Source organism: Sturnus vulgaris, chromosome 10, assembly GCF_052056855.1.
Source record: "Sturnus vulgaris isolate bStuVul1 chromosome 10, bStuVul1.hap1, whole genome shotgun sequence".
In the NCBI taxonomy this organism is placed as follows: domain Eukaryota; kingdom Metazoa; phylum Chordata; class Aves; order Passeriformes; family Sturnidae; genus Sturnus; species Sturnus vulgaris.
In genome coordinates this window covers 10,614,511-10,641,498 of record NC_142252.1, presented here as the reverse complement: position 1 = coordinate 10,641,498, position 26,988 = coordinate 10,614,511, and the positions used below count along the sequence as shown (strand labels likewise).

Sequence of the window (26,988 nt, the reverse complement as noted above, 5' to 3'; positions counted from 1 at the left end):
ACTAGCAGAATTGAAAAGAATTTTTCAAGTTTCAGGTCCTCATGAACACGTTAAAGATGTTACGAAGTAGTAAACACAGTTCACCTGTGTTTCCAGCCCTCTGAAACACTGAGCAGGTAGATTCTGTTCTGTACTGCATTCACCCTGTATGATGCCAGGAGATACCATCACTTCCCTTGAGCTCTGGCATGTTCTCCATTCACTGTTCTGACCTCAATGAAGGAACTACTTGGTTACTGTGTTGCTTAATCTTCCACTGAAACAACTATTAGAAGATACACATCTGTGAATCACATAGATTATGTAAATATTAACACAATTTAAAAAATTGAGAGACTTAGAGAAAAATAGGAATATGTTATTTTAATTAAGCAAAAACAGAGTTATAATCACTCTAAAAATAAAATTAGACTCTTTATCAATCCTTAACATCTGCATTTAATATTTTCTTCTAAACAAAAATACAGATGCGATTATGTAGCAAATTACAGTCTTTGACAACGTATAGTATTTACCTTCTCTTACACTTACTTTAATTCTAATTTGGTCATTAATATTTGATTCATTACTGCAACATGTTACTTGTAGTAAAAGTGCCACAATTGAACTATAAACATGACATTGCCATCTTAAAACTGCTTTGCTATAAACTGTAGAGAATATACAGAGTTACAAAGTCGTTGTGTTATCAAAATATACAAACCCCCCCCAAACCTAACACAAGCTAACAATATTCTTCTTATGAACTATACAGTTATATAAAATATTTGTAAAATTATCTTTGTATTTATAAATATTCTACCTTATTTGCTTTGGTCTATATTTATCACCATACAAGTCCACTTAGAAGATATCTTTGTGCACTTTCTTTGAAGAAACATAATTTCACTTTCCTGTGTTTATTATTCTACTATCCTTATTTAAATGGAACCAAAGCTGCCATGAAACCAGAATTTCTCAAAGGGTTCATAGCATTCACCAGTGATAGAATAAGTAAGTGGACTGTATTATTACTTCAATCAATACTGTATTATAATTTCAATTGTAGTTTTATTGTACCCAAGCTATAGTTTCTTTGAAAATATTCAAGAAGACGAAGTTAAGTAACAAATTGTGAACCATCATGGAGAATGAAGTCGAGAATCACTAACCCTTGTCATGAGTTAATTTTTTAACACTTCACAGGGATGAACATACATGACTATTGGAAATGCAGATATGGTACAACAGAGCCCTATCCTATAAAATGCAATTTGCTGACATATGCCTACTTGAACTTTTTTAAGCATCTCAGTTAAAATGAATCAAACTTCCACAAAACAGTATTAACTGGGATATTTTGGTGCTGTCTTTCAGAAGCCTCTTCTCCCAGTTCATAGTGAACTGTGCAGCTGCAAGGCTCACCATAACCCTTTGGTGTGGCAGGATGAAGGATGCAGGAAGGCAGACACTCCTTCCTCCAGCAGCCCACTCCTGGCCTGTCTCTGCTGTGGCCATGGAATACTGCTGGAATGGTTGATGGGATCACTGAGCAGGGACATCTGAAGACTAAATGTTGCATTTAAGGGCATGGAGACGACAGGGAATCCCACAAACTGGCCCTGTACCTGTTTATGCACAGGGATAGCCTCAGGGATAGATATAGAATCTTCTTTACCTACTCCTCTCAAAATCAAAGTATTTCCAGGGAATTGTTCTATTGTGTCCAGGCATTATTCCAGGATGAGGAATAAAAATTCTGTCTGTATGTCCTTCTGTTGAGAAGAACTGTATTTCTAAAAAACAAGAGTTGTAGACCCACCAGGAGGTGGGCATTTCTATACAGGATTTCTGTTTCGTGAGAACGATTTTCTTTAGACCAATGCACCTGAAGAGGTCACTAGGCCACTGACATGGGAATTTATGCAGTTTGGAAGACTGGCTATAGCAAGTTCCACTGAACCTTTATTAAATGTCTCAGAGATATATAAATCTGGAATACTTCTTATACCAGCACTCAGACTTATCAGTTATTATGGTAACTACAAAATTGAATATGGAAAGGAAAAAGAGTGGTTTAAACTCCTGAATATGTTTTGTAAAGGCTGAGTTACAGAAAAGCATGGCAGAACTCAAATGTACTTCAGCACGCCCAAGCCCATGAAACAATTCCCACCTTCACTTTAGAACACACAAGATTACAATTATTTCCTTTATAAACACATTACTTTTGTTTAAAAAAATGCAATATATGGTTTCTGCACCAAAAATTCCTTCTACAGAATACACCATGAACCTACTTATTTCTTTTGCTTCAAATGATTCTGACTCAAAACCAAAACTGCAAAACAGTTCAGTGACTAGTTTTTTGTAATGTTAAGTAGAAGCGTTGGGGTTGGTAATTTTTCTTTCTCTCTCTGCCAGAGTTTGTTGTGGCAAAAGTATTTGGGGTGTTCCAAATTAAATCTGTATTATTGCAAATACTAGTTTTACTGTATTGTGTTTTTCTTTTGCATATATTGACACACATTTAGATGAAGAAATTGGACCTTACTGATACGTTTCCTCATTCAATACATCTTTATCTTCTCCAACATGTAGTTTTAGATTTTTCTTCTCTTTTGCACAGTTTTCACTCAGTGTATCACTTCTGGAGTTACATTTTGTGTATTTTTCATTTCAGTTCCTTCTGAGCCAAGGAAATGTGGATTTTCCAGAAGTTTAGTGCTTTCATTGCAAAACTGTTCTTTTCTATCTTGTGCACCTGGACTTTTGAATAGATGTTTCTTCTGGTGCATTCCCAGAGCAGCTGCAGTCTTGCAAATTTTGGGGCACTGAAAGCAAGCATATCCTTTTCCATTATGTTCACGTACATGCCTTTGCTCATGGTTCCTTTTGGTAGAAAGATACAAGAAACTCTGAAAGCAAAACTGACAGTGGTAGCGTTTTTCTCCAGTATGAATTCTTTCATGTATTTTGAGTGTTTCATTTAAAGTGAATGCCTTATTACAGTATTGGCAGACAAAATCTTTGACACCCAGGTGAATACGTTCATGTTTCTGTAGATTTCCAGGAAGTGAGAAACACTTACCACAGGTTTTGCAAGTGTAGGGCTTTTCCCCGGTGTGACACCTCATATGCATTTTTAAAGTGGATGGACTTTGAAACTGTTTTTGGCATAACTCACAAATGTAAGGCTTTGAAGCAGCTACATGCCAGTGTACATGTTCTTGAGCTTCTCCTGTGGAAGACTGGTCTCTTTCACAGAGCTCACAATGAAGATTAGGCATTTCTGAGTTCTCCTCCTGGCTGACCACCTTTTCCTCGGGAGCATTCCTGAGTGCATACTCTCGACTGCATGGGGTGTGGCCTTCCATACCGGTGTTCTTGCTTCCGTGCTTTTTTCTCCACTTGGTCTTTTTCATTTTCCTTAGCTGTTTGGATTTCTTTTTTGGTTTGTAATTATAGTAAGGTCTCCAGGGTTTATCACTGGAGTCCTGGTCGCTAACATCATCACACATTTCTGTCATCTCCAGGCATTCTGAGCTGTACAGTCTAGACGGGCTTTTATCTTTCACCTCCATTTCTGGTTCTTCAATGAGATTGTCCTGTTTGGACTCGTGTTTGGATTTTCGGCCCCTTTTACAAAACAACTTGGATCCTAATATATGTCTTTTTACAATAGCTTCATTACCAATTTTTACTGTTATCTGACAAAGAGGTGCGACGTTGCTGTCAGCAGATGTTCCAGGTAAGGCAGGTTTCGCAATGTATGTTTCAGTTTTACTGGACTCTTGGACAGTATTTGTAGTTTTGCTACATGAACCTCCAGATCCTGTCAAATGCTGCATATCATCAGTTGCTTCTGCTCTGTTGTACAGCAGTGTTTTCTTTTTGTCCTTAATAGTTTTTGATTTTGTAATGCACTTCCCGTAATTATCTGACCCATACTTACAGTCATCACTTACTGACTGACTGGGTAGATTATTTGAAGATTCTGTCTTACTGTTTTCTATGGAAGTGACTGTTTTACTGTGCATTATTACTGACGAAACTCTGCTACTGTGCATTATAACAGAAGGTGCAGAACTGCTGTAACTGATGACAGAGGTTGAATTTTCATTCACATTAGCTGAAGACACAACCGAGGAATCACCTGAGTCATTTGCAGCAGTGGAAACTCTTTTTTCTGCTGGGAAAAAGTCCCTCTGCAGGTCAGAATTTAAGATACCTACTCCCCAGGAGGAAGAATTCTGAGTATTTGTGGAAGATGCTGTTTCATTACATGCAGATGTATCCAAGGCCAGAGGTCTGTTGTTTGACATTATACCATGTTGAAAATTCAGCGGTGGTAGCTCAGAGCTAAGAGAACTCGGAATGAAACAGTTAGTAGAAGCAGTTTCATTAGCCTGGGTACTTGTTGGAACATTTTCATAGGAAGAATTTCGATAGGATTTATAAGGCAGTCGCCTGCATTTCATAGGTAAGAGTCGATACAGTTTGTATGGGTACATACTTGGTTTTAAACCCCCATTGGCTGTCTTTTTATTTACTGACAGGCGATGGTCAATTGCATGGAAAGACTTCTGGTGGTTTTTCAGTATATAGTAAGTCATGAAGGTCTCCAGACAGAAAATGCACTGGTAGCGCCTCTCTCCAGTGTGCCAGATCTCATGTCTGGTGCGGTACTCGGCTAATGCAAAGACTTTATTGCAGTAGTGACAAGGGTATGTTCTTCTCCAGGAATGCACGTTTGCATGTCTTCGAAGGCTGGACAATGTGACATAACTACGCTTGCAAACAACACAAGTGTATAATACCTGCCCATCAACGACTTTAACCAAGTGATCAGTTTCTGGTAAAGTGCAGTTTGCATTAGAACAATCAGTGATGTTGTTTTCAGACAACACAGGCTCTGTGTTCGCACAGGAACTTCCATTCTGTCCCTCTGTAGCAGTACAGTTATCTGCAAAATTTTGTTCATTTCCATTTTGAGCCGATAAGTTACTGGATCTCATGCAGACTTGTTCGTGACTTTCCAGTACCTTTAGATTGGCAAATTGTTTGCTGCAGTATTTGCATATGAAATTTTCCTGATGCTCTGAATGGAGCTGAAGGTGAGCAGTGAGTAACACCCGGTCATTGAATGATTTTGCACAACAGTTACAACTGTAAACAGGTGGACTGACAGTCGCCCCAGATGTAGAGACATTAGCAGAAGTGTTTTCCTCTTCTCTGGATACATGCAAATCTCCTGCTTTATTCTGAGATTTTGGAAAGGAAGTAATTGTCTGCTCAGTAACTGCTTCGTGCCGGGCTTCTGCAGTGGTTACAGTAGAGGCTGGTACTTTTGCTACAGCCAAACCAGTACCCTGGGGCTTAAAGGCTGACTTAGGAGTACTACCTGCTTGTTTTCCCTGCTGAATGACTGGAGTGGCTTGGTGATTTTCATAGCGGTCCTCACTCACCTGGTATGAAGGGCTGCTCTCCTGGTCAACAAAAGGTGCTCCTTGTGAAGTATCTCCCCCAGAAGAAACTGCATAGGAGTGTTCAGCCAAGGTACTGGCTGGCTCAGCATCTTTGCACACGTCGCTTCTCTCGAGGCCAATGCTGGGAGCTTGTATTGTCTCAGATACCTTTTTAAAGCTGGCTCTCAAATCAAGGGGAGAAAACAAATTGTTTTCTGTTTCAAAAATTGAGAATGCATTTGTAATTCGTGGTCCATTTGTCACAGCAGAATCTTCATGTCGCTTTTCGTGTTTTTCCTCTTTGACAGCCCCTTTTTCATTAACACAGTATGAATAGGGACAGGGGGAACTTGAAAAATTCACATCTGTAAGATCTTCTAGGAATGATATTCCCAGTTTTTTCCCTGCAGCTGCAAGGTCCGTTACAGTTTCCTGCCTCTTAACAACTACTGTGGAACTGTAGATGTAATTCAGTATCTCTGTAAACACTTCAGCTTTGAGATCATCTAACTCCAGTACATGACCTGAAATACAGATAGTACGACTCCAAAAAATGTTTTTAAAGTAAAGGCTTGAAGCTGCCAGCACATTACTATGGGCTTTAAATTTGGTGTCTTCCACGATTATGGTGACATCACATAAAATACCCCGAATGCGCTGTTCATTTAAAATGGAAAGTACAGTGTCACTGTGGAAGTCGTCCTTGAGATCCTTTGAATGGGACATGACTGTCATCTGCAAGAGAAAAAAAATAAATTAGAAGGCATTTTTCATCCATTTTAGTTACAGATTAAGTTTATAATTCTATATTATATATATATATTTAGTTTATTAACTTTTAAAGTTTAAGAATGAGTAAAATTTTGTCATAATATTTCAGGTTTAAGTCATCTTATATTCTCTGGTGCCAACACTACTGCAGGAAATATCTGTCCAGATCAAGGAGGCAGGAGCACCAGCAGTTCCTCAGCAGGAGGCAGAGGATCCCTCCCACTCCCTCCCAGCTTGAACGTGCTGTCCATCCTGTGCCTTTCAATGGGAATGCAGCCGACGGCTTTTGCTATGCAAGCGGGTGCAGCTGCTCAGGGTCACCCCGAAGGACTCCCTGAAGCCTGGATGGAATTCCCCAGCACGCCATGGAGGGACCTGGCACAACTGAAGGGGAAGGCTGTGCTGCCGAGGTGCTTTGCAGAGCGAGGACTTTGCTTTCTGGGTTGTTTGTCAGACACCGACTTCACAACACAGCTGCACCTGACCTCCTCACTAAGCTCACATTTAAATCACATCAACAGTCTCAGTTTCAGGGTAAGGCTTTATAAGCAAATGAATGCACAAGGAACACAATCTGGTAAACAACAGTGAAGCACCTATTACACTGTTTATATGAACAGATTTTTTTTAATAGTGATTAAATTCACTCAATAATTTACACTATTTTAAAATTACTGAAAAGTTCTGCGTAAAACAAGTAGAAAATAATGGACTAACAAGCAGAAAATAAAGAGCTTTTCCCTTCAGTTATAGTAGTTATAGTTTAGATTTAGTGTTCACACTTTATAATTAGTGTGCTCTTAATTTCTTTCAAATAGTAAGATTTAATTGCAATAATAAGCATAAGTAATTAAATAACTGCTAATATATAATAATGAGCTTTAATGCTGATAAAAATTTTTTAGATTAGCCAGGCTGTTACTGTATGAATATACTGTTTCATTCTAGAAAAAAAGATGTAAAATACAAATGGAAAATATTCTGGGAAAAACTGATTAATTTGCCAGTTGAATTAGAAATTTGACTATTTTTGCCAACTAAATTTTGTATCTGGTGAAAATCTGTCTTCACCAGATGGTTTTTCTCAAATTCAGATCTGTACCACATAATGACGTTTGTTCCTTTTTTCCCATGTCTGGAGTAGTGTTTTGAACTACTACTGTCCATTTCTGACTTAGAGTCAGGATGAAATAGTTGTGCTAGTGGCACTTACCAATCACTACAGTAAAAAAAAAAAAAAAAAATCACACTTCTTAAAAACCCTTTTTTTTAAACTTGTGGAAGCAAAATGCACCTTAAAGAATATTACTGACAGAAATTTTGTAAGACAAGCTAAAATACTACAACACTCTAAATTAGGATTTACCTTCTAAACACTCCATCTGCTGCTCCAAGTTTTCATTTTCAGCTTTAAAAATTTTATTATGATCTTTACCCTCAATACTTTATGTTCAGAATACCAATATATAAGATGGGTTTGATCCAAACAGCAAAATAGAGGTTTGACCTATGTTCACTAGGCAAACAGCAGTGACCATTTAGAACACACTGGCTCATTCACCCAAAATATTGGGAAGTAATCCATTCTGGGAAATAGCATCTTTATCAGAAGTTAAGTAATAAAAGTCATACACCTCTGCTCTAACTAATCTAATTATGCTCAGGACACTTTTATCACAAATCCACAAACCACTTCCCTGCAAATCAAATTACACAAAAAGTAACAACAACTTTACTGTGAAGACAAACCCAACACACTATGAACAAGACTGTAATTTGGTACATTACAGATGAAGCTCAGAAGTAAAATTTTTACCTTGCAGCATGGCCACTGCTTCCATCGGGAAAGGTGTTGTCTATGCAAATAGTCAAAATTTCTAATAGACTTTGATGGCTGAGAATTTTTAATACACAGAATTCAGAACAAAAGTGATCCACAAAAAATACCTCTGATGTTTCCCATGATATGCCAGGGATGTCAAGAAATAACTTCATCAGTATAATGGTGAGGAAACATAAATGAATATTATTTTGATTATTTGAGCACTCTCAGCAGCTGTAAATCCAGATGCAATGTTTTGTGCCTTGAAATCTTAAAATCATAGTTTATGATGGGTTTGTTTATGACACTACTTTGGCTTAAAATAAGGGCCATTTACTCATTTGGAACAGCAACCTGAAATTCACAGTGGTTAGATACAGTTATCTGCTTTGGTTGGGTATCTGAAAATCCAGATGTAACTCAAGATAGTTTCCAGCATATCGAGTCTACAGAAAGCATACTGACAATTCTTTCCTTCCAGCAAGCAGCCACTATTCCATAATTGATTCCTTTTTCTCATTGACAATGTCTGAGATTACATCTGACTTGCTCATGTGATGTGGTATTAGAAACCAACTGTCAGACATCAAAAACATTTCACAACAGGAGCTATTGATAGGGTTATTTCCTGAGTATAGGAAATAAATGATGTCAACTCTACCTCCCAGTGAACTGCCCCACAGGAACTTGCCTGTGTTTTTTCTGTTTCTTTATTGGAGACAGCTGGTTTTAGTTCAAAGACACATCATCTGACAGACTGTTTGCTAAGTGTATCAGACTGCTACTGCCATGCTGAGAGGCCTACAAACCCACGTGGGTTTAGTACAAGTCTTATTATTCAATTAATTATTTCAAAATTTATCTTCCTAAGGACAAAAGCATGTATTTTAAATTTCTACTTGCCATGTACATAGATTGCCAGCTTTTGCAGTCCTGGATAATTTGGTATGCGCAGTAAAATACTAAACTAGATTCCTTGTGTCAACATTGTAGAAATTATAATTTGCTGTTTGATCATTTAATTTTTTTTCCAGTGTGCTAAATCATAAGCTAGATAACTCATTGGAAAGTTAAACAGAAAAAATCCAGAGCAAATCTGTTTTCAGAGCCAATGCTTTTTCCTTCTTCATCTTAACCTACATATACCTCAAATAGTCCACTTATTCATGTCTGTAATGATTCTCTGCTTTCTATTTCACCTGCCTTGATTTTTGCATTTGTAAAAACATATCTGAAATGCTATAAAATCGAAATGCCTTACCTAGCACACACATATAAATGGAGTATTTTAGGAATATTTTACATTCCATTTGCAGTTCATACTGTAAACCTGCTCTTCACTTTCTAAGGGAGCATTACCAAGAACCAAGATACACAAAGATCAAAGTTTTCAGATGTGTTAGTATTAAATATTTGTTATTAAAACACTGGGAAGTCCATTCAGAATGTAACTATTCTTCTGTACGAAGTTATAGTTATAGTTATGGAAGAAATTTTAGTTTTATTTGTAAATTTTCCCCAAAACATATATAAATAGCATTTGACCTATTAAAGGGCAACAAAACTCCTCAGCAAACTAATCCATCTTCTTTTCTTGCACAATTCTGTCTGTTAATTTAGTACTTTTTACTCTCAATCGAGACATAAATAATTTCTTAGGAATTTGAACAGTACCTTTGTAGCATTACCTAATTACTTTGGTACACCCATGAATAACTTCAGGTTCAGAACAGCAGAATTTTTGATTGGGAGTTACAGTACAATTTCCAGATTTTCTGCAAAAACAGTAACAGACTCGCCATGTCCTTAAAAGTTGTCAAATCACTTGGGAAAAATAGATTTAAATATTCATCTGAAACTTAAGTCTAATGGTCAGTAGGTTTATTAAATTATAACAGAACCTTTTCTGACATCAACAGAACACCACTCCAGGACAACAGTCACAAATGAAAGTAAGTAATATTAAAAGTTAATGTCAAGATCAGAGATTGATGCACCCAAACACAAATTTGACTACTTACACCTCACAGATGACACTGCTAATTATAAACAGAGAAGCAATCTCTACATGGACACAGCTGAGAGTAGAAGCTACTGTTATTTTTCTTATTAACATTACTCTGAAATCAACAAAGAGTTCATAAGTAATTTTACTGGCCCGTGAATACAATATACCAATTTTTTACTATCAAAGAGAACTATTACGGTCTAAGAATATTCTTTTAACTTCTGCTAATTTTTTGAAATCCACGCCAGGCAAGTGTACCCCATTACATATGAAATTATTCTATTCCACTTCAGTCAGCTAAGTCTGAAAGTCTAGTGACGTAACAAGAAAACTTCAAAGCATTAAGGGCAGTTGCTAGTACTCAGACAAAATCAAAACCAGCATGATAAATGATGAACTGTAGTAAGAATTCTCCCTGTTTCCCTATTCCATAGATTTCTATTGGGATTTTAAAGTGCTAATATATTCTGATACTAACCACCAGGACACTAAAAATATGTTCATTCAGTATCTTCCTTATGTTCAATTTCACCCCACTCTGTAGAGATACTCTGAAGCCTGTGTTTTGTATCCAGCCGGCTTCCCCAGCTGAGGAGGAACATTCACCTGTATCTAAGTCTCCTAAAGGATTCTCATTTTGTTCTAGAGCCGAAATAGAGTCAGGCATCACCAACAGAGACCCCCAAACAAGTAAACCCCGCACACACATCCTGATCCTTGCTTACCTGGAAACCTACTGTCCAACCATCACTGCTACGGAGACTGCCCAGCTTTCTATGGAATCATTTCACCAGTCCCATGCGGGCAGCAGGGCTGCCTGCATCAGGGTGCTGCAGCCTCCCTGCAACCTCGGGCAAGCAGGGCCGTGTTCACGGTGCCTAATGATGTTAATGATGTCTAATGACTTTCAATAGCTCGCAGGAGCGTGTAGCTTAGTGCTGACTGCTACAGAGCTACACGTTACTTCTTCAACTGCATTGAGAAACTTTCTCTTTGAACTCTTGCTACTCACATCCTTCTTTCCTTCCCTGTTGCTATAGAAGACCATTACTTTAAATGTGTTGTTTTCAGCCTCGCGCTTTCCTCTTTTAATTCAGACAGATGCGGGGGGGGGGCTGGGGTGGAGTAATGGAATTTAGCCTAAGAGTACGTCACTGTTAACAGACCTCTGATGCCCCACGACGAACCATTCTTTCAGAGCTGGGAGTCCTTCCCACTATTAGCATCCCGACCTCAATTCTATCACTCTCCGCTTTACACTTCTCATGACCTCTCCCACGGCACGGAACAGCCCGTGCGGCCTCGGCAGAGCCTCGCTCGGACACGCAAGATGAGCCCGTGCCCGGGCGCTCCGTGGCTACTCCGCTCCCACCACCACAGCCCTTCCCGCCGCGGGTGGGCTCCCCCCTGGCCCCGGGGCTTCCCTTTCGCCCCCGGCCCGGCCCGGCCGCCGCCGCCCGCGGGGGGGCGCTGCCTCCGCGCATTGCCGGCCGCGTCGCGTCCCGTCCCGCGCAGCGCGGTGCGGGATTCGCCCTGGGCGGCCACGGGAGCGCGGGGCCCGGCGGGGGCCGCCTGCCCGTCCCAAAACAGCTGCGTGCACGCGGGCTCTGCTGCGGCGCGGCGGCCTCGCGCTGTTTGTGCGTCTGCGAGCGGCCCCGCGGCCCGGGCTCCGCATCGCGCCCCGCTCATGGCGGTGCCGCGGTGCCCGCGCGGCCCCTCCCGCAGGAGCCGCCACTGACCTGCCGCCGCTCCGTCCCCGCCGGCGCAGCCTCGGCCCGCGCGCAGCAGCGCCCCGTCCCCGCACCATTAACACCGGGCCCGCGGGCTGTCCGCGGGCGGCAGGCGGGCGGTGGCTGCGGCCGGGGCCGCGATCCCGGGTCGGCGGCGGCCGGACGGCGCGGCCGCCATTTTGCTGTGCCGATCCCGGCAATGGGATTGCCCGAGGTCTGCCGGGCAGGGCCGGGCCCGCGCCCGCCGCCGCGCGTGTTCCCTGTCCTTACTCCGCAGCGAACGCCCCGTGCTCGGCTAACGCGGCCGGCCTGGGCCCCTCCGCCAAGCTGTTCGTAGGCAACCACTGTAAATTCAGACCGATGAGGAAACGCGGCGCTCCCAGCACCAGGCGCCTGCTCCACGGCCATCAGTGCAGTGCTGTGCACGTCCCTGAGAATTCCTCTTGGACCTAACACAGGACTTCAGTGCCAGGCCTTTCTGCCAGGAAGAAAGAGAAAGTGTTTCTGAGCACAGATAGCTCGGTGCTACCTTCTGCCACTTCCCTCCAGAAAGCAGAGATGAAACATATCCTTGAAAATAAATGCCTGGAATAAATTACATGTAGTTACTGAATTGTAGTAACATTTACCGTTTTCCTTATCTGATTATACTATCTTTTTAAAAGCATATGTAGAAACTAAAATAATATGAGAGAATTTGTTTTAAGCAGTATTCTTACTCATAATTTAGGTTTCTTTATATTTTTTACTGCCTCAGGAAACAATACTACCGTTAGTGCTTCCTAATCATTAACAATTGCTCCCTCCCTTAGATAAAGAAGGACAGAGCTTGATTTCATCGGTTCAGGTGCTCCAGCACGTTTGGTACAGTCCTCCCAGATACTGTCTCTCTCAGCCTTTCACTGCAAATAGCCAACAAAGTCTGTTATCTCAGAACTCAGAATTATAAAGCTTAGAGAAAAAGTGGGCTTTGAGACAGGTGAAAAACACTGTTAGATAAATGAAGGTTTTTGTCTTAAAGCTTAACTTTTGTCCAAGGCTAACCTGAAGCGCTCTGGCCCGCCCGGACCTGGGGATGGTGTCAGGAAAGTGGCTAAATAAGTAATAAAGGGATGGGAACAACTAAAGGGCTAGAAACTGAAAGCTTTAGTGTAAGGAGAAATAAAAAGGGGCACACAAGGGCCCAACATAAATCATAAACCAAAACACCTGCTCACAGGTACCTCTAAGAAATAAAGTCCTTGCTCCTTAGAAGTCCAACGTTCACAGGTCTACATAGCTCCTTTAGAAGACCCCTGAAGTGGGGTTGAGCACACACATATAGACTATGATGGAATGTTCTAGAAATCTTCCAGCCAATCACAGACTGTTGTGTGGTCTCTATTTGCATGGACACGCCCATTCATTCCCATAATCCTTTTCTTCTCCTTTACTTCTTGTCACAGCTGCACTGGGTGTTGTCTATTTAGGCTCTTCTGTGTCCAGAGTCCTCCAATGCTACCTGCTGTCATATGTGGTTCTTTCCAAGATGGACCCCTACACTATGTATAGTTTTATAAGGTATTGTGTATAAGGCATTATGGAATAGAAGCTTTGTTTCCAAATCTTAAACCTATCTACTAAAAGCACTGAATAACGGGAATTGATTCATTTTAAACCAAAAATAAATCCAGAACCATGAGCTCTTTCATCATTGTCACACTTGATGGGTCTGGAAGTTAGAAGTTTGCTAGAGCCTCTTCATGATAAATTCTGCTTATCATTGAAGGAAACTGCTTAATATTGACATGATGTACAAAATCTCTTATAAAGAGGGGAAGTCTTTTTTCCCCCAGCATTCTGTCTTGGAATTATCAGTGTGTTCCTGGTTGGTTAAATGCTCTGGAAGGAAATTTTTTCCTTTCAGGAAATTGTAACAATTTCAGTGACTTATCTATACACACATCTTTTCCTAACTTATACACTCCACATTAAAAGTTCATCTAAGAAATACTTAACATTTCTGTGCAGAGTTTAATTCCTTCTGTAATTTTGGATGACTGGAATTCTTACCTATAAGTTCACCTACTGAAGCAATGAATATGTTTTTAGCTTAGGGCTCTCTGCCACCAAAATCTATGTCCTTAATCTCATGGCAAATTGAGTCACGAGATGACCAGTACCTGCTCAGCAGCAGCTGTTGGGAGAAGGAACAAATAATTGAAGAACACAGTGGTTTTGATTGCAAAGGCAGAGTGTCCCCCAACATTCATTTTATTCCAACCTACATAATGGATAAGCAAAGTTTCCTACTTACATATAGGTTACTTTTAATCTTGGACTTTGCCTATTGCTTATTTGCTGTTTTTACTTTATTACTGTACTGGATGTGTATATACATAATCATATGTGTTAATGAAGATTTTTGACACAAGTGCCATAAAAAGTATTTGTGACAAATGTGTTGTCAGTAACAATACAATAAAATGGATTAAATTAAACCTGTTGTAATCCCTTAAATGAAATAAATTCCTTGCTGAATAAGCATCTTGAAACAAATTTAAGGAAGATTAGGTTATTAATTCCCCCTAAATTTTAATTAAAATTGATGATTTTAAATTGTTTTGAAAATCAGATGCATAACCATCATTTGTATAGCTGATATGTCCAACTTAGAGACAATAATTTATTTGTACTTAAAAATTGGATGCTCTGGCAGTCTTAATATCTATAGCCATTATAACAGATACAGAGAACAAAAAAAAGGTCAAGTTGTCTCTTTTTTTTTTTAACGGGGTGTTTTCTTAAGGCAACATTAGCTCATCCACTAAAAAAGGAATCACCTTTTCTGTGACTAGTAGTGTAATTGAAGGTACTAATTTTTTTAATCATTTGAGCTATTGAGAATTCACAGTCCCATCAGATCCTTGTGTGTTAAAAATATTCTTCAGAAATTCTTTTTTAGGCTGTCTTGGCCTCATCCAAGATTTTACATAATCATTCTAATGTTTCATGTAAAACCAACTGTGTGCAAAGAAAATGGAAGCACTGGTGCTGCAGTCAGACCTACAGAGATACCTGGGAGAAGTAGGACAAGATCCATTTGCTCTGCAGCCCTGATTCCAGGGTGTAAGTCCCAACACTAATGATGTCCTTTAGAAATAGTGAGCTTGCTAGAGTATGTGTACCAATTCCTATTAAATGTATAAATGATTGCACATCACGGCACACAAACAATGTGTTCCTTTTAGAAGGAAGTCCAAGTAGTTTAGCAGTGGATTATTTCTCATGTGGTAAAACTGCAAGATCTACAGAAAAATTTCAGCAAATCTCTTTAAAATGTATAAAACAGTTCCAAGGTTATTGAAATAGTGGTGTTGGGATGCTTTTTGCTGAAGTCTGATAATCTCCTTCTGCAACTTGTGGCATGTAGTATTCTTTCTGTAAGAGTATTTAATGAAAAAAATGTGCCAATATTCTTATCTAGTCAAGCAGTTGCAGTTCTTAAGCAACAGCAGAAAACAACATATAGAGCATTACTCAGTCTTGCAAATTCTTCATGAGCCTTCTTGAAATTTAGGCCTAGTCAGAGTCTCATTATCACTAAACAGCAATTTTTAAAGGTATAAGTACATCTTTTTCACCAATCTAGAAGAGAAAATGAAGCAACAAGAAGAACATAAATCCAAATTCTTCTCTTGCACAAAATACAAAAGCTTATGTTATACTGCTACTAAGAATCAGCTGACTTTACATCTTGCTATCTCTGAACAATCTTAGTATTATTTTCCATTTAAGTCTTTCTTTTTTTTGTGTGCTGCTGACAAGCAGTTTTCTAGCTGCCTACATTTGTGGGACATATCAGCCCTTAGCTAACAGAGATCAGTTGAAAACATGAAGCTATGTTTGCAGACAGTGTGACAGCAACAGACATTCTTCTGTTGATGATGGTTGTCAAATGTAGTGATTAATATATTTGAATAGCTTTAACTAAAGAAGCAAACAAAACATTTAGGTTTTGTTCATTCAGAACAATTACTATGTGGTATTCCATTGCCTGTTCTGTTATCAGAAAGGTAAAATAAAAGTAGTTGAGTTCAGCCTCCATTTTCGAATTTTCAGAGGAAGTATCATTTGAATATGTCAGCCAGCATCCACAATGCAGGCTTCGGGGTGCTGTTCCTCTGGGTGAGGTATGTGGGGAGCCAGGCCAATGCAGCTGTTCTTGCCCTTTACTACAGCTGATGTAGCAAATCATGATGGACTGGAAATAGAGTTCAGTCCCTGCCCCTGCAAACACCTCATTCAGTTGGTCTGACAGATGGCCAGACACAGCCATTTTGGAAACCAGAACTGGTCATCAAGCTGTTAATTGGCTACCACTAGCCTCCAGTATTCCTTAAAATTTTGCAAAGTATTTTTGGTTTTGCTGTTGTTTTGGTAAACCAAAACCAACATACAATATACAGTGATAGATATTGCTCTGAGTCATCACTTCAGCGTGGCCAATATTATGACAATTTAGCAGACACACAAGAACTTCATATGCTCTTAAATATTCTTATGCTCCATTTTGTGCTGCCCAAAGGGGCCCAGCCCAAGCCCTACTCCCCCTTTTCCATTCTACTGCACGTTTCCAAACTAAAGGCTGAAGCAGGGCCTCTGCTCATGCAGTGGAGAAGGCCTGTAGCCAAAGCAGATAGCGCTGGGAGCACAAAGAAAACCATGATGGCTCCAGCTCTGGTTTGTAGTGCTTGCCCTGCCACCAATGTGAACTGCTCAGATCTGAGCTCAGGTGGGGGACAATAACAATACCACCACCACCACCTACTACTACTATTACTACAACCTCAACAATTATTAGGCTTGCCTCTCCCTAATAATTTCCCTAACTCTTATTCATTCAAAAGGCTTAATAGTAGCATGTGATGGTACATAACCGTATTGTTTATGGTTCAGGATCATGAAAAGATTCATGTGGTAGTGTTTAAACTATTAATTAATAATGAAATTAATACTAGATTCTAGTATTGATTCTCACCTTGGCTGTTGAGAGTTATGGAAATATTGAACATTGTCAGGATAATCTTCATTTCCTAAATCTGATTGTTATGTATGGAGTCTACTCTCTTACTAAGCACTCCAAAAAAGTAAATGGGAATATTTTAATTGATTTAAAGGCAAATTTAATTAGGTTACTTGTCACCTAAGCAACTTCTCAGATTACACCACTGAATTTAAACCTAAGATTTGCAGATTCCCGTTTTCCCTGTTGTAGCTATGGAAATTAGTTTTAACCCTTTAAGTGCGGCAGAAATAAGATGCACGGCTACATGGTCATTTTTTATGATAGAAAAGAAAGAAACAAGTTTATTTAGAAGCATGCTTGGTTTTATAGCATGGCTCACAACTCCAAGAGTAGAGAAAAGATGATTGGTTCAGAGACAAGACACCCCATTCCCAGGGCCTGGTCATGCACCACAACAGGTGTTCTATCTTTGTTATTAATTTCTTTTTATTCTGACCAAGATATCACCCTGGGAGAAATTCTCCCTAACCTACAGCTGGACCAGTTTATCAGCTGGGAACAGAACTGAAAAGCTCCAGCCTGGAACATTTTTCAGGCTGTAATTTTCTTGCTTTCTCAATACGTGTCCCTACACCCTATCTTTTTAATTACTAGGATTTTAAACTTATTTCTTAAAATATATATATATTTTGGGGATAACCCAAAGGGTTGGATACACTTTTCATTTTATATATAAATTAATGCTTTAAGAAGAAAGGCCAAAAATGACCTGTACATAAACTTGCTGAAGTCAGTACACAAATTTCTCACAACTGATCTTATTTAAGCTTCTTTTTAATCTGGGACTGAAGACTTGCACAGAAAGTGTGAGTGCTGCCTAATGCTACATCCAGATATTATTCCAAAAGTCCATGATCAGTTGTCATTTTGACTTCCACAACTGTTTCTCCACCCCTGCCTTCTCCTGTTGTGTGGCAGAAGACAACACTTGGGTCATATCTCTTTGCCTGGATACTTTAGATAGAAACAGAGTGCTACAAGCAACAGCAGCTTCATCCTTATTTAGTGGCTTTAGTTTGTCACTCTGTAAAGCAATATGATCATGCTTGCTTGTGGAAGATTTAAACAGAGAATGCCTGAGCATTTTTGAAAGACACCATTACCCATCATTTCCATCCATACTTATAGCAGTGCTGTAAGTATTCAGAATCCTACAGGAAGGTTTCCTTTTGCAGACCAAGCCTACCATGCTAATTCTAACTAGCTATTGCAAGTCCAATTGAAAGTACAATAATAAAAAGTCACAAGAGATATTTCCAATTAAAACATGAGGGGTTTTGGTTAAAATCTTTGAGTATTTGGAATTCACATTAGGACATGCCCAGAAATCTTTTTATATGGTGATTTTCAAGATGCATGCATTATTGTGAGCACATGGTATGTAAATGCATTGGGCTGCTTAATAAGCATTCACTGACACACATCTGCAGCTTTGCTAATGTACCTTTTATTCCTATGTGGTTGTCAAGGAAACAGGTTATGGCCCAGTATTCTGTCTAAAATGTACTGAGCAAGTGATAATTTACTTAAAATAGGTACAACTTAGGTTTCATAGCTCATTGCTTCTATAAATGCAGGTAACCTGAATTTATCTAATTGTAATGTTTCACTGATTAGTTTAAACCACCAATGCAATTTTATTGTCTCCAAAAATCCATTGCATTTTCTATGCCACACAACATTGCCTATTAAAAGTAAATTTAATTACAGAAAACCTTTTGAGATATTCTAGGAATTGAAGAGGGCTTTTTGGCTTGTGGGGTTGTGGTTTTTTGTTGTTTTTTTTTTTTTTTTTAATCTGATTCCTTAGCATACATTCTGCCTGGTGACCTTAATTACTTATTTCAATTTAGAGATAGCACAGCGAGAATGACTGTGATGCAACAAAGCATTTTGTACTAAAATTTGTACAAATAGTACTACTGAAATCAGTGGGATTTCTTCCTTTCTTACACTCTTTGGTACCAAGGACCACATTAAAAATTAATGAATTAATCAGAATTTCACAGATTCTTTCATTCAATACAAGTGTATCTTAAATCTAAAGCAAGATACCAGGCATACTTATACTAACCCAGATTATTATCAGACATTCACAATAAGTAAAAAGGAAACTGTCAATATTTGAAAAAGCCATGCAAAATGTCAACTGTTACTTTGAAACATCCTTTGTGATTATTTATCACAATACTATACTTGAATCTACAAACTGCTTTTTCCAGCTCACGAATCAAGAGGTTTTTTACTGTCCCTGATTAAAGTCATGTATAAAGACAGAGATTCTATGAATTATACCCAGCTTAACCAACACAACAGTGTCAGAAACAGGCACTGGCACTGAGAGTTCCTCTGCCTTTCCTGTGTGGCACAGGTTTGCAATGAACACTCGTGACTGGGATCTAGAGCTAACATTCTGGCACGCTCAGGAGGTTTGTGTGCCTACCAGTATGTTTGGTTTATACAGATCACTGGAGGCTGTAACAAGCTGTTTCAAAAACTATTCTGTCTGATTTTGTTTGTCCAACCTCTATGGCAATAGAAATCCACTAGGAACTGGAAAAATCCAACAATATTGACATGAGAATAGAGCAATGTGGTACCATAGTGAGAACAAACCTTAAATTATTGTAATAATTTAGAAATTAACAGAAAATATACCCAAGTAATGCAGTGGTGATGGTGTTAAATAATTTAGCTCTATTTCTATGTGAGAGTACCCCATAAACTTACCCACCTAAAATCTGTTCTTCTGTTGGTCTTTTGTTAGAGTCTTTTAAGAGTGGTATTGACAGGTATTTTCAGCAAAACCATCTCAGTAATTTTGTGAACTGTGTGGCTACAGTGTATCAGCCTGCAAAGGGAAAAATCCAGATTTAATGACTGAATTATTAGATGAGTACTAATTTCCACATACATTGCGTAATTCATCAAAATTTTCCCTGGGGTGCTGTAGACCTCCAAATCTACATCTGGGAATTTTAGAACACACCAGCAATAAACCAGTAACATTAACCAAACTTCTGCTGCATTGTTTTATTATGGTTTAACCTGTGTAGTGCAGACTGGACATAATAATACATTCTAGACAGAAATGTAAGGATGTTTTCAAGTTTAAAGTAATTATTTTGAAAGACGTTTTCTTTCTCCTCTTTCTCTTCCACCACTTCTCTTTTGATCTCTCTTGTCACAGATATCACCACAGTATCTGTGATAATGACATTTCTAGGCAGCTCTTGTTCTCTGGAATACACTTCCTGTATTTCTCTGCTTAAATGATTATTCATCACTGTCAAACACCCTGATTTTATTGTTATGTATCAAACATCCTAAAAAGGTTTTCCTATAACAGTATAAAAATTATGTGGAACCAGGTTTTGTTTCAAAGATACCGAAAAAAATGAAACTGTTCCATAGAGAAATTGCAAAATCATGCAGATAAGGCCTTATGACTCAGCTGATAGACATTCATACAACAGCAAGTATGGAGCAGCAATTAAAAATACATAGCTCCATCCTCCATTTGCAAACACACTGTATGCTCTTAGCAATAACATTGTACAGGAAATATAGGAATATAGGATCTATTACTTTGGCTTGAAAAGGTAAGAAGGTGAGCCAGCCATTTTTGTTGTTGTTGGTTTAGCCTTGTACATTTTTAGGTTATGTTAATTTGAATAAGAAATCTGTAGCTAACATCTGCCCTTAACAAAGGTTAGAATGAAAGAAAATTACAGTAAGTCATTATTATTACCTCAAATTCCATTAAAGGCATATTCATAAATGACAAAAATAGGATACATTGGAAGCTTAAACATCATGTTTGGAGGAATCCCACAGTAAAAAGATCTTACCAAAGGATTCCCAACTTTGGTAATACTGACATTCAAATACAATGTTATCCACAACAAACCCCTTTTAATACTTAGTAAAGCAATTTAAGTCATAAAGCACAATAGACACTAGATACCTCAAAAGGGTTAATTGGTACCTATTCATTACTACCAGAATCTGTTTAATAGTCTGACAAATATTGTCTGAACACAGCTAGTTTCCCACTGAGAGACCTACAATTTCAAATCAAAATGAAGTTTAGAGGCAGTAGTAACCTTAATTATAAAGACCATTGGAAAGCAAGTAGGACAGTGTCCAAGTGAATAATTTTTTGGTTTGATTTCATTTTTACTCGTGCTTTGTTTAGATTTTTTGTTAGGCAGAAATGGAATTTGCATGGAGAAAAGAACAAATTACTATTATAAAAAGGATGGTGCAGTATCAACAATTAGACTTCTATGATAAAACTGACACTCCCCCCCCAGCCCACAACAAAATAAACCCAAAAACCCTAGCAGGCTCCCCTGACAATAACATTTGCAGGCTGTGCTGGAGGTGGGAAAAACTGCACCTGCTCCTCCATGCCCTGATAAGCCTCCTCAGTAAAATAATAAAATGAAGTTTACAGAATATTTTTATGGCACCTCTGGCTACAACATTCTGACACTCTGCATTAGCTGGATGTAAGTGCCACTGAAACACATGCAGCAACCCACGTATAACAGTCAAACTGGAACGAGCTTGCTAATTACTGGACTCCTCCTAAATAAAGAAGGCCGTTTCTTGTGCTAGAAGAAATTACCGTTCGCAGGTTGCCAATGAGTTTTTCCAGACTCATGAAAGCACTTGAGTTCAGTCATATTCATTACAAGAGGACTTGCACCCCTTAACAAAGAGCAAATCTGCAAATGGGTTTAAAACAACCATAGGGAAATGTGCTCATGTAATGGAGCTGCTTTTTAAAAATGCCTTGAGTGGGTATGTTTAAACACAAAGATATAATAAAAACAGTTTATTGCTAAGTGCCCCATCTTTTCTAAAGATAAGTATCAGAAGCAATACATAGATTCGACATAGCATTTGCTCAGCATTTCCTTTAAAAATAACCACACAAGAAATAAACAAAGAAATGTACTTTCTTGCTACATTTAATGGTGCCATCCATATTAACATTTTAGACAGGAAAATAATCAGCAGAAGCAAGCTACTGGAGATAAATCGAATTACAAAAAATGCAGGCTTTAATACGTCACTTGAGAGATGCTTTCTGTTATGTTTTCAGGTCTGCTTCTTTAGGTGGAACAGAGGAATACTGGAATGCATTAAATTCTTCTTATAATTATGAATCAAATTATTTTTTTTGTCATCATTAAGTATTTACCTATTACGACACATGGCAAGTCATATTCCTGAACAGTTACACTCTGCTCATTTGGAATGCACTGAACTGGTATATTTAGGAAAAAAAATGAGAAGTAGTTTAATATTACTCATACTGTTACAGCTATTATTGATAATTGGCTGTGCTTCTAAATACTTCCTCTGCAATCACTTTCAGTGCTGAGTCTTCTTCCACACAAAATATACTCAGTCATTTTAAAGTCAAGGACATGAAAGGAAAATGGCTTCCCTGCTGCAAAAGTCTCATTGCAGTAGTGAGAATTTCTCAAGTCACGTACAAAGGGCATCGATGAGGATATACACTATGTTATAAGCTCAGTGGAGACTTTCAGTAACACCTGATCTCTATAGGCAGTTACCTGTGGTATGCATAATGTTTAACTTTACTAGCACTGTAAAAATTATTAGCTAAAAATTGAAATAAAGAATTATAATATTTAATTTTGCAAAATCTGTAGGGTCTGCAAATTACTCCAGACCACAAGTGAGCTTATTCACTAAAAGCTTGTTTAAGGTCTGACAGGAGTTCTTTTGTAGTATGCTTAAACACAGTTCTTTACTTGAACTTCAGAATGGGTCCACTATTTAGAGAAAGGTTTATTAGCATTACTGTGGCTGAATTCAGCAGAGTTTGAAAGAAGGTTTAAACCTTCTGATTCTCTACATTTGTCAGCTGCTAAATGTTTTAGTGATGATATACTAAAACTATTACTTTATATACACACAGTACAAACCTTGACCTACATGCAAGACTGGGCTAAATTAAAAAAGAAACCAGGGTACGTTTCTGGGAAGAACCAATGCAAACCAGAAATAAAACAGGTTTTTGTGTGTACAGCTTTATAAACATGGCATCATTTAAGAACTGATAGCCGCATGGAAACATAAAGTGAGATCACAATCTCAGTTAGAAGTAAGAGGAAACAACTGCAACATATCCATTTGCATTGTGATATTGCTATTAAAGAGAATAACATTTTTCTACATGTCTACCATTGAACCTTTTTAAAGGATTTGGTTGCCAAGGAAACTGGTTCTGGCCCAGTATTAATCTGAAAGAAATATATTATAAAAGTTGGTGTAAGTAATACAGTATTTATAATTATTGTTATTCTTAATGCTCAATTTCAGGATTAAGTTTTTTTTCATAATTTTTTTTTTGTGTGAAGTAAAACACATTTCAGTGAACTGATACTCAGTTTAAGCTGACAGGGCCATCAATATCAATGTCTCTCTTTAAAGTTCTCCTACCTTTAAATAACAAGAAAGACTGCAGTTTTATGTTTGTAGCCAATACTGAAAATATAAGCATTAAAGCATATTATTCTTTATTTAATATTTCGCACAAAACACGAAAACGCTTACGACAGAATTTAAATATTTTTCTTTTTTCTAATCTTCCTCAATTTTTATTTCTGCCTTTTAGCTGCAAATTTAGTAATGCTTATAGTCAGCTTTAAAATGTAATGGAATCAATAGGGTTTTCAAAAATTCTTTTGTTGCATAAGCGTTGCCACGCCCTTAGTACATATGATTATTTTAACAGACATGATTGCTCCACTTTCACAACAGATTTAAAAAAACAGACAAGAATAATTGTCATGCCAATATGGGAAGCCAACAATTTAATATAGGTTGTTTTCATTAACAGTTTAGTACATTTTAAAACTGAAAGCTGCATTCCAAAGCCCATTTCATGTTCTTGCAACACTGACCAAGAAAACAGTAAAACATGCAAATCTCAACCTACCTGCATGCACCACTTAGAGCAGTGTTAACATGGCAATGCACCCAGCCATTTTTATGTAAAGCGATGGAGGTAGGTTCTGTTCTTGGTCTTCTTGATAATTTTTTAGAAGCAGTTGACAAAATTCAGATGGGAAGCAGCTTGAATAGACCGTGAGCAGGAGAACTGAGTTTATCAATAGGGAAAGCAGGAGTGGGGAAAAAAAGTCCTCATCCAAGGTTTTCCGAAACTGCAAAACAAGGTTGGCTTTTTTTTTTTTTTCTCTCTTCCTCAGAGGGTTCAAAGCTTGAAGCTGACCACTGCAAAGGCCACTTGTCACATTTACTGAAAATCAACCTATTGATATCACAGCTGAAAATATAAACTCGACAACCAAAGCCCATTGCACAACGTGGACTGCGTAAGAGTTAAAAATAGATTTGACGTGCCTCCTACCTGCATAATAAATATGTAAGTTTCAAGTGCTTTAATTCGATATTCACATTAATTAACAATACAATATACATTATTTAAACTACAGTAAATGCAAGAAGAAAAAGGGTGACACCATCTGGAAGCACAGTTTGCTTTTTTTCTCCTTTCCGAGGGCTAATAATGTCGTTTGAATGTGATGACAAGCTAACAGCTCACCACATTGCAAATGAAAAAAGAATTCTTAAGGTGATGCTCAAATATCTAAGCCTGTAATGAAGCACAAACCAGTCTTCACTACTGCATGACATGGCACACAGACCATTTACATACTCACATTTGAGATACTAGGCACAGTATAATGAATTCAATACACAGCATGCACACAGCACAAGCAACGTTAATCCTGCCTGCCATTTTAGGCTTGCAGGAGTAAGATACATACTGCAGCACAGCTCTGGTAAGGGAGGAGGCAGGGGACAGCTCACCTTAAATGCAGTATCTGATTAATGTTGTAAGTGACATTGCGTATCAGCTACAGAGTCTTGGTTCAACTGGGTGGGAGGGAACAAAGAAAATTGTCAACTGGTGATGCAAGATGAGCTCCAGTCACTAACACTGTTAGCAAACTCCAAATTCTACAACGATACAGCAGTAGGCATTTCAAACTCTTATCAAAATCTCCTTGTGCAATGGCTGAGTCGCCTGCCGAGGAAAACAAAACAGTCTTCTTGCTTATTGGAGAAACGCTGCATCCACTACAGCAACATCCTCTCGATGCAGAAAGATTTCACGTCGCACATATTAAATCCTGGATGCATTTGCTGTGCTTTCTTAATTTTTAAGTTTCAATATTAAAAAATAAAATTAAAAGCCAATGATAGCAAAAATAATATAGCTAAAGGTCTAATGTTCAGACAAATAAAAATTTCTTTTTCTCTCCTTTCTGTTTTCTCTGTTTAACAGTCCATCAAAATCCTGAGCAGTATTGACAAACCACACGAGCACCGGGTCTGACTGCATGATCAGCTGTCTGTGTCTACGCTACACCCTGTTAACCACAAGCAGTGTTAGAGCTAAATATATCTGCAATGCAGAAACAGTAGTTGCTATGTGGTATACAATTCTGATTAGTTTTAAGATATTTTTCTATCCCAGATATAACAAATAAAACAAAATTTGCTGCTGATCTCTGTCAAGCATGGTATCTGTCAGACTTACAGAACATAAAAGCTATCCTAAGTACACTGACCTAGATAGCACTAAGAAGACTTAAGCAGCGTGCAAGCATACTCACTGTCAAAGCAAGGAAAACGAAACAATGATTGTCTAATCAAACTGAAAGCAACAACTCACTACCACAGTATAAATTCCAAAATGCTACGTACTGTATATGCACATCTCATGTTATTGGAAGACGCAAAGCTCCTTTGTTTTTTTTTTTTTTCTCGACAGCTTTTCTTAGCTACGGTTGCACAATGACATTCTGACATCATGGAGGTCAATGCAGATACTAAAGTGCTGTCGTCTTTAAGGAAAAAAAAACAAAATATAAAACCATAACTGCAAAAATAATAATAATGATGTTAATAAAAAAATTCACATATCACCTACGTAATGTCTTTCTATTACCTTCTGAGATTAATAGCATGCACGTTGTTCAGCCGCATACGTTAAATTGGTATCACCCTCTGCAGAGACTGCAAGAATAATTGTGGGAATTAGATTTTTGTAAATGTCAAGAAAGGGTTATCATCTGGAAAACTTAAAAATACAATAAAATATTTTGCATACATAATGAAAAATATGCAAAGAAAAAAGCATCAAAAACTGCCAATCTGATTTTTAAATAAAAAAGCCTAATAAGCAAAACGGATGCTATTTTCATTGTCACTCTGTCTCCAAAGGGAGAACGAGAGAACCATAATGTAGTTTACTGTAACCTGAGTTACCTTCCCAGAAGACTAAACCATCAGGTAAGGTAAAACAAACCATAAGATATATCTAATTAGAGAGCAAAATCTCCCCCCACTATGTCGGTGACTTCTCTCAGCTCTTTATCTCTACCTGCAAATACCGCAAGATGATACCCAGCACAAGAACAGAACTGTGAAGATAAACATGTTAGCTCTAAAAATATTCCACTGAAAGATTTCTTTAGGTAACCATTGTTTACCATCTGTATAAGTAAATCTAGATGGTTTCTGACCAACTGCAGAAATAAGCAGCTCCTTGTGAGGCCAGATTTGTCTAGAAAAGCGCTAGCTTTCATTTGACCTGCCAATACGGCTGAGGAAAAAAGCAGCCAAATTTTCAAACGCATATTCTTTCCCTAGGAACCTGTGTATCTGATGATTTTTTTTCCGCCTAAGAGTACCTCTTTTTAAAAGTGAAGACTAATACCAAGTATTGTATTAAATCTGAAAATGTTGCACAGCAAAAACTAGGCTGATGTACGTATGTATTCACTTATTTTCAAAAAATAGACAATCTGATTTTGCTTTTTTTACCCCCTTCTTTCTTTTTTAATGATTAAATAGGTATCTGTTTAATTTGGAGGTTTTCTTTGGGAAGTTATTTGGCATTTTGTTGTCTTTCATTTTAAAGGCTGGGAATGAGATGTTCCTAACAGTCAGTGCTTTAAAATATTCAGAATCCCCTTCCATAAATAGCACATCTGTCACAGGAAGGGAATCCAGCCAACAGAAAGGCAGATCAGACCAGCAAAAACAACTGCTATTCCAATGCACGA

The 26,988-nt window shown here is 38.2% G+C and overlaps 1 protein-coding gene across 12 annotated transcripts; it reads right to left on the bottom strand.

The window, feature by feature from the left end:
* Nucleotides 1-348: 348 nt before the first annotated feature.
* On the bottom strand, nucleotides 349-25,738 carry ZBTB38 (zinc finger and BTB domain containing 38). 12 transcript variants are annotated; one of them, XM_088170773.1, is made up of 5 exons: nucleotides 25,534-25,613; nucleotides 24,725-24,790; nucleotides 23,829-24,054; nucleotides 19,581-19,697; nucleotides 349-6,182 (listed from the first exon to the last, which is right to left on the bottom strand). In XM_088170773.1, the coding sequence occupies exon 5, from the start codon at nucleotides 6,180-6,182 to the stop codon at nucleotides 2,616-2,618; it is 3,567 nt and encodes a 1,188-aa protein (XP_088026899.1). In that variant the 5' UTR covers nucleotides 19,581-19,697; nucleotides 23,829-24,054; nucleotides 24,725-24,790; nucleotides 25,534-25,613; the 3' UTR covers nucleotides 349-2,615. The 12 variants fall into 12 exon arrangements, 11 of the variants coding, with proteins under 11 accessions (XP_088026899.1, XP_088026895.1, XP_014733390.2 ...); XM_088170769.1 differs by lacking the exons at nucleotides 19,581-19,697; nucleotides 25,534-25,613 and adding an exon at nucleotides 25,625-25,738 and having other exon boundaries at nucleotides 23,829-24,124; XM_014877904.2 differs by lacking the exons at nucleotides 19,581-19,697; nucleotides 25,534-25,613 and adding an exon at nucleotides 25,625-25,738.
* Between the last annotated feature and the right edge of the window lie 1,250 nt (nucleotides 25,739-26,988).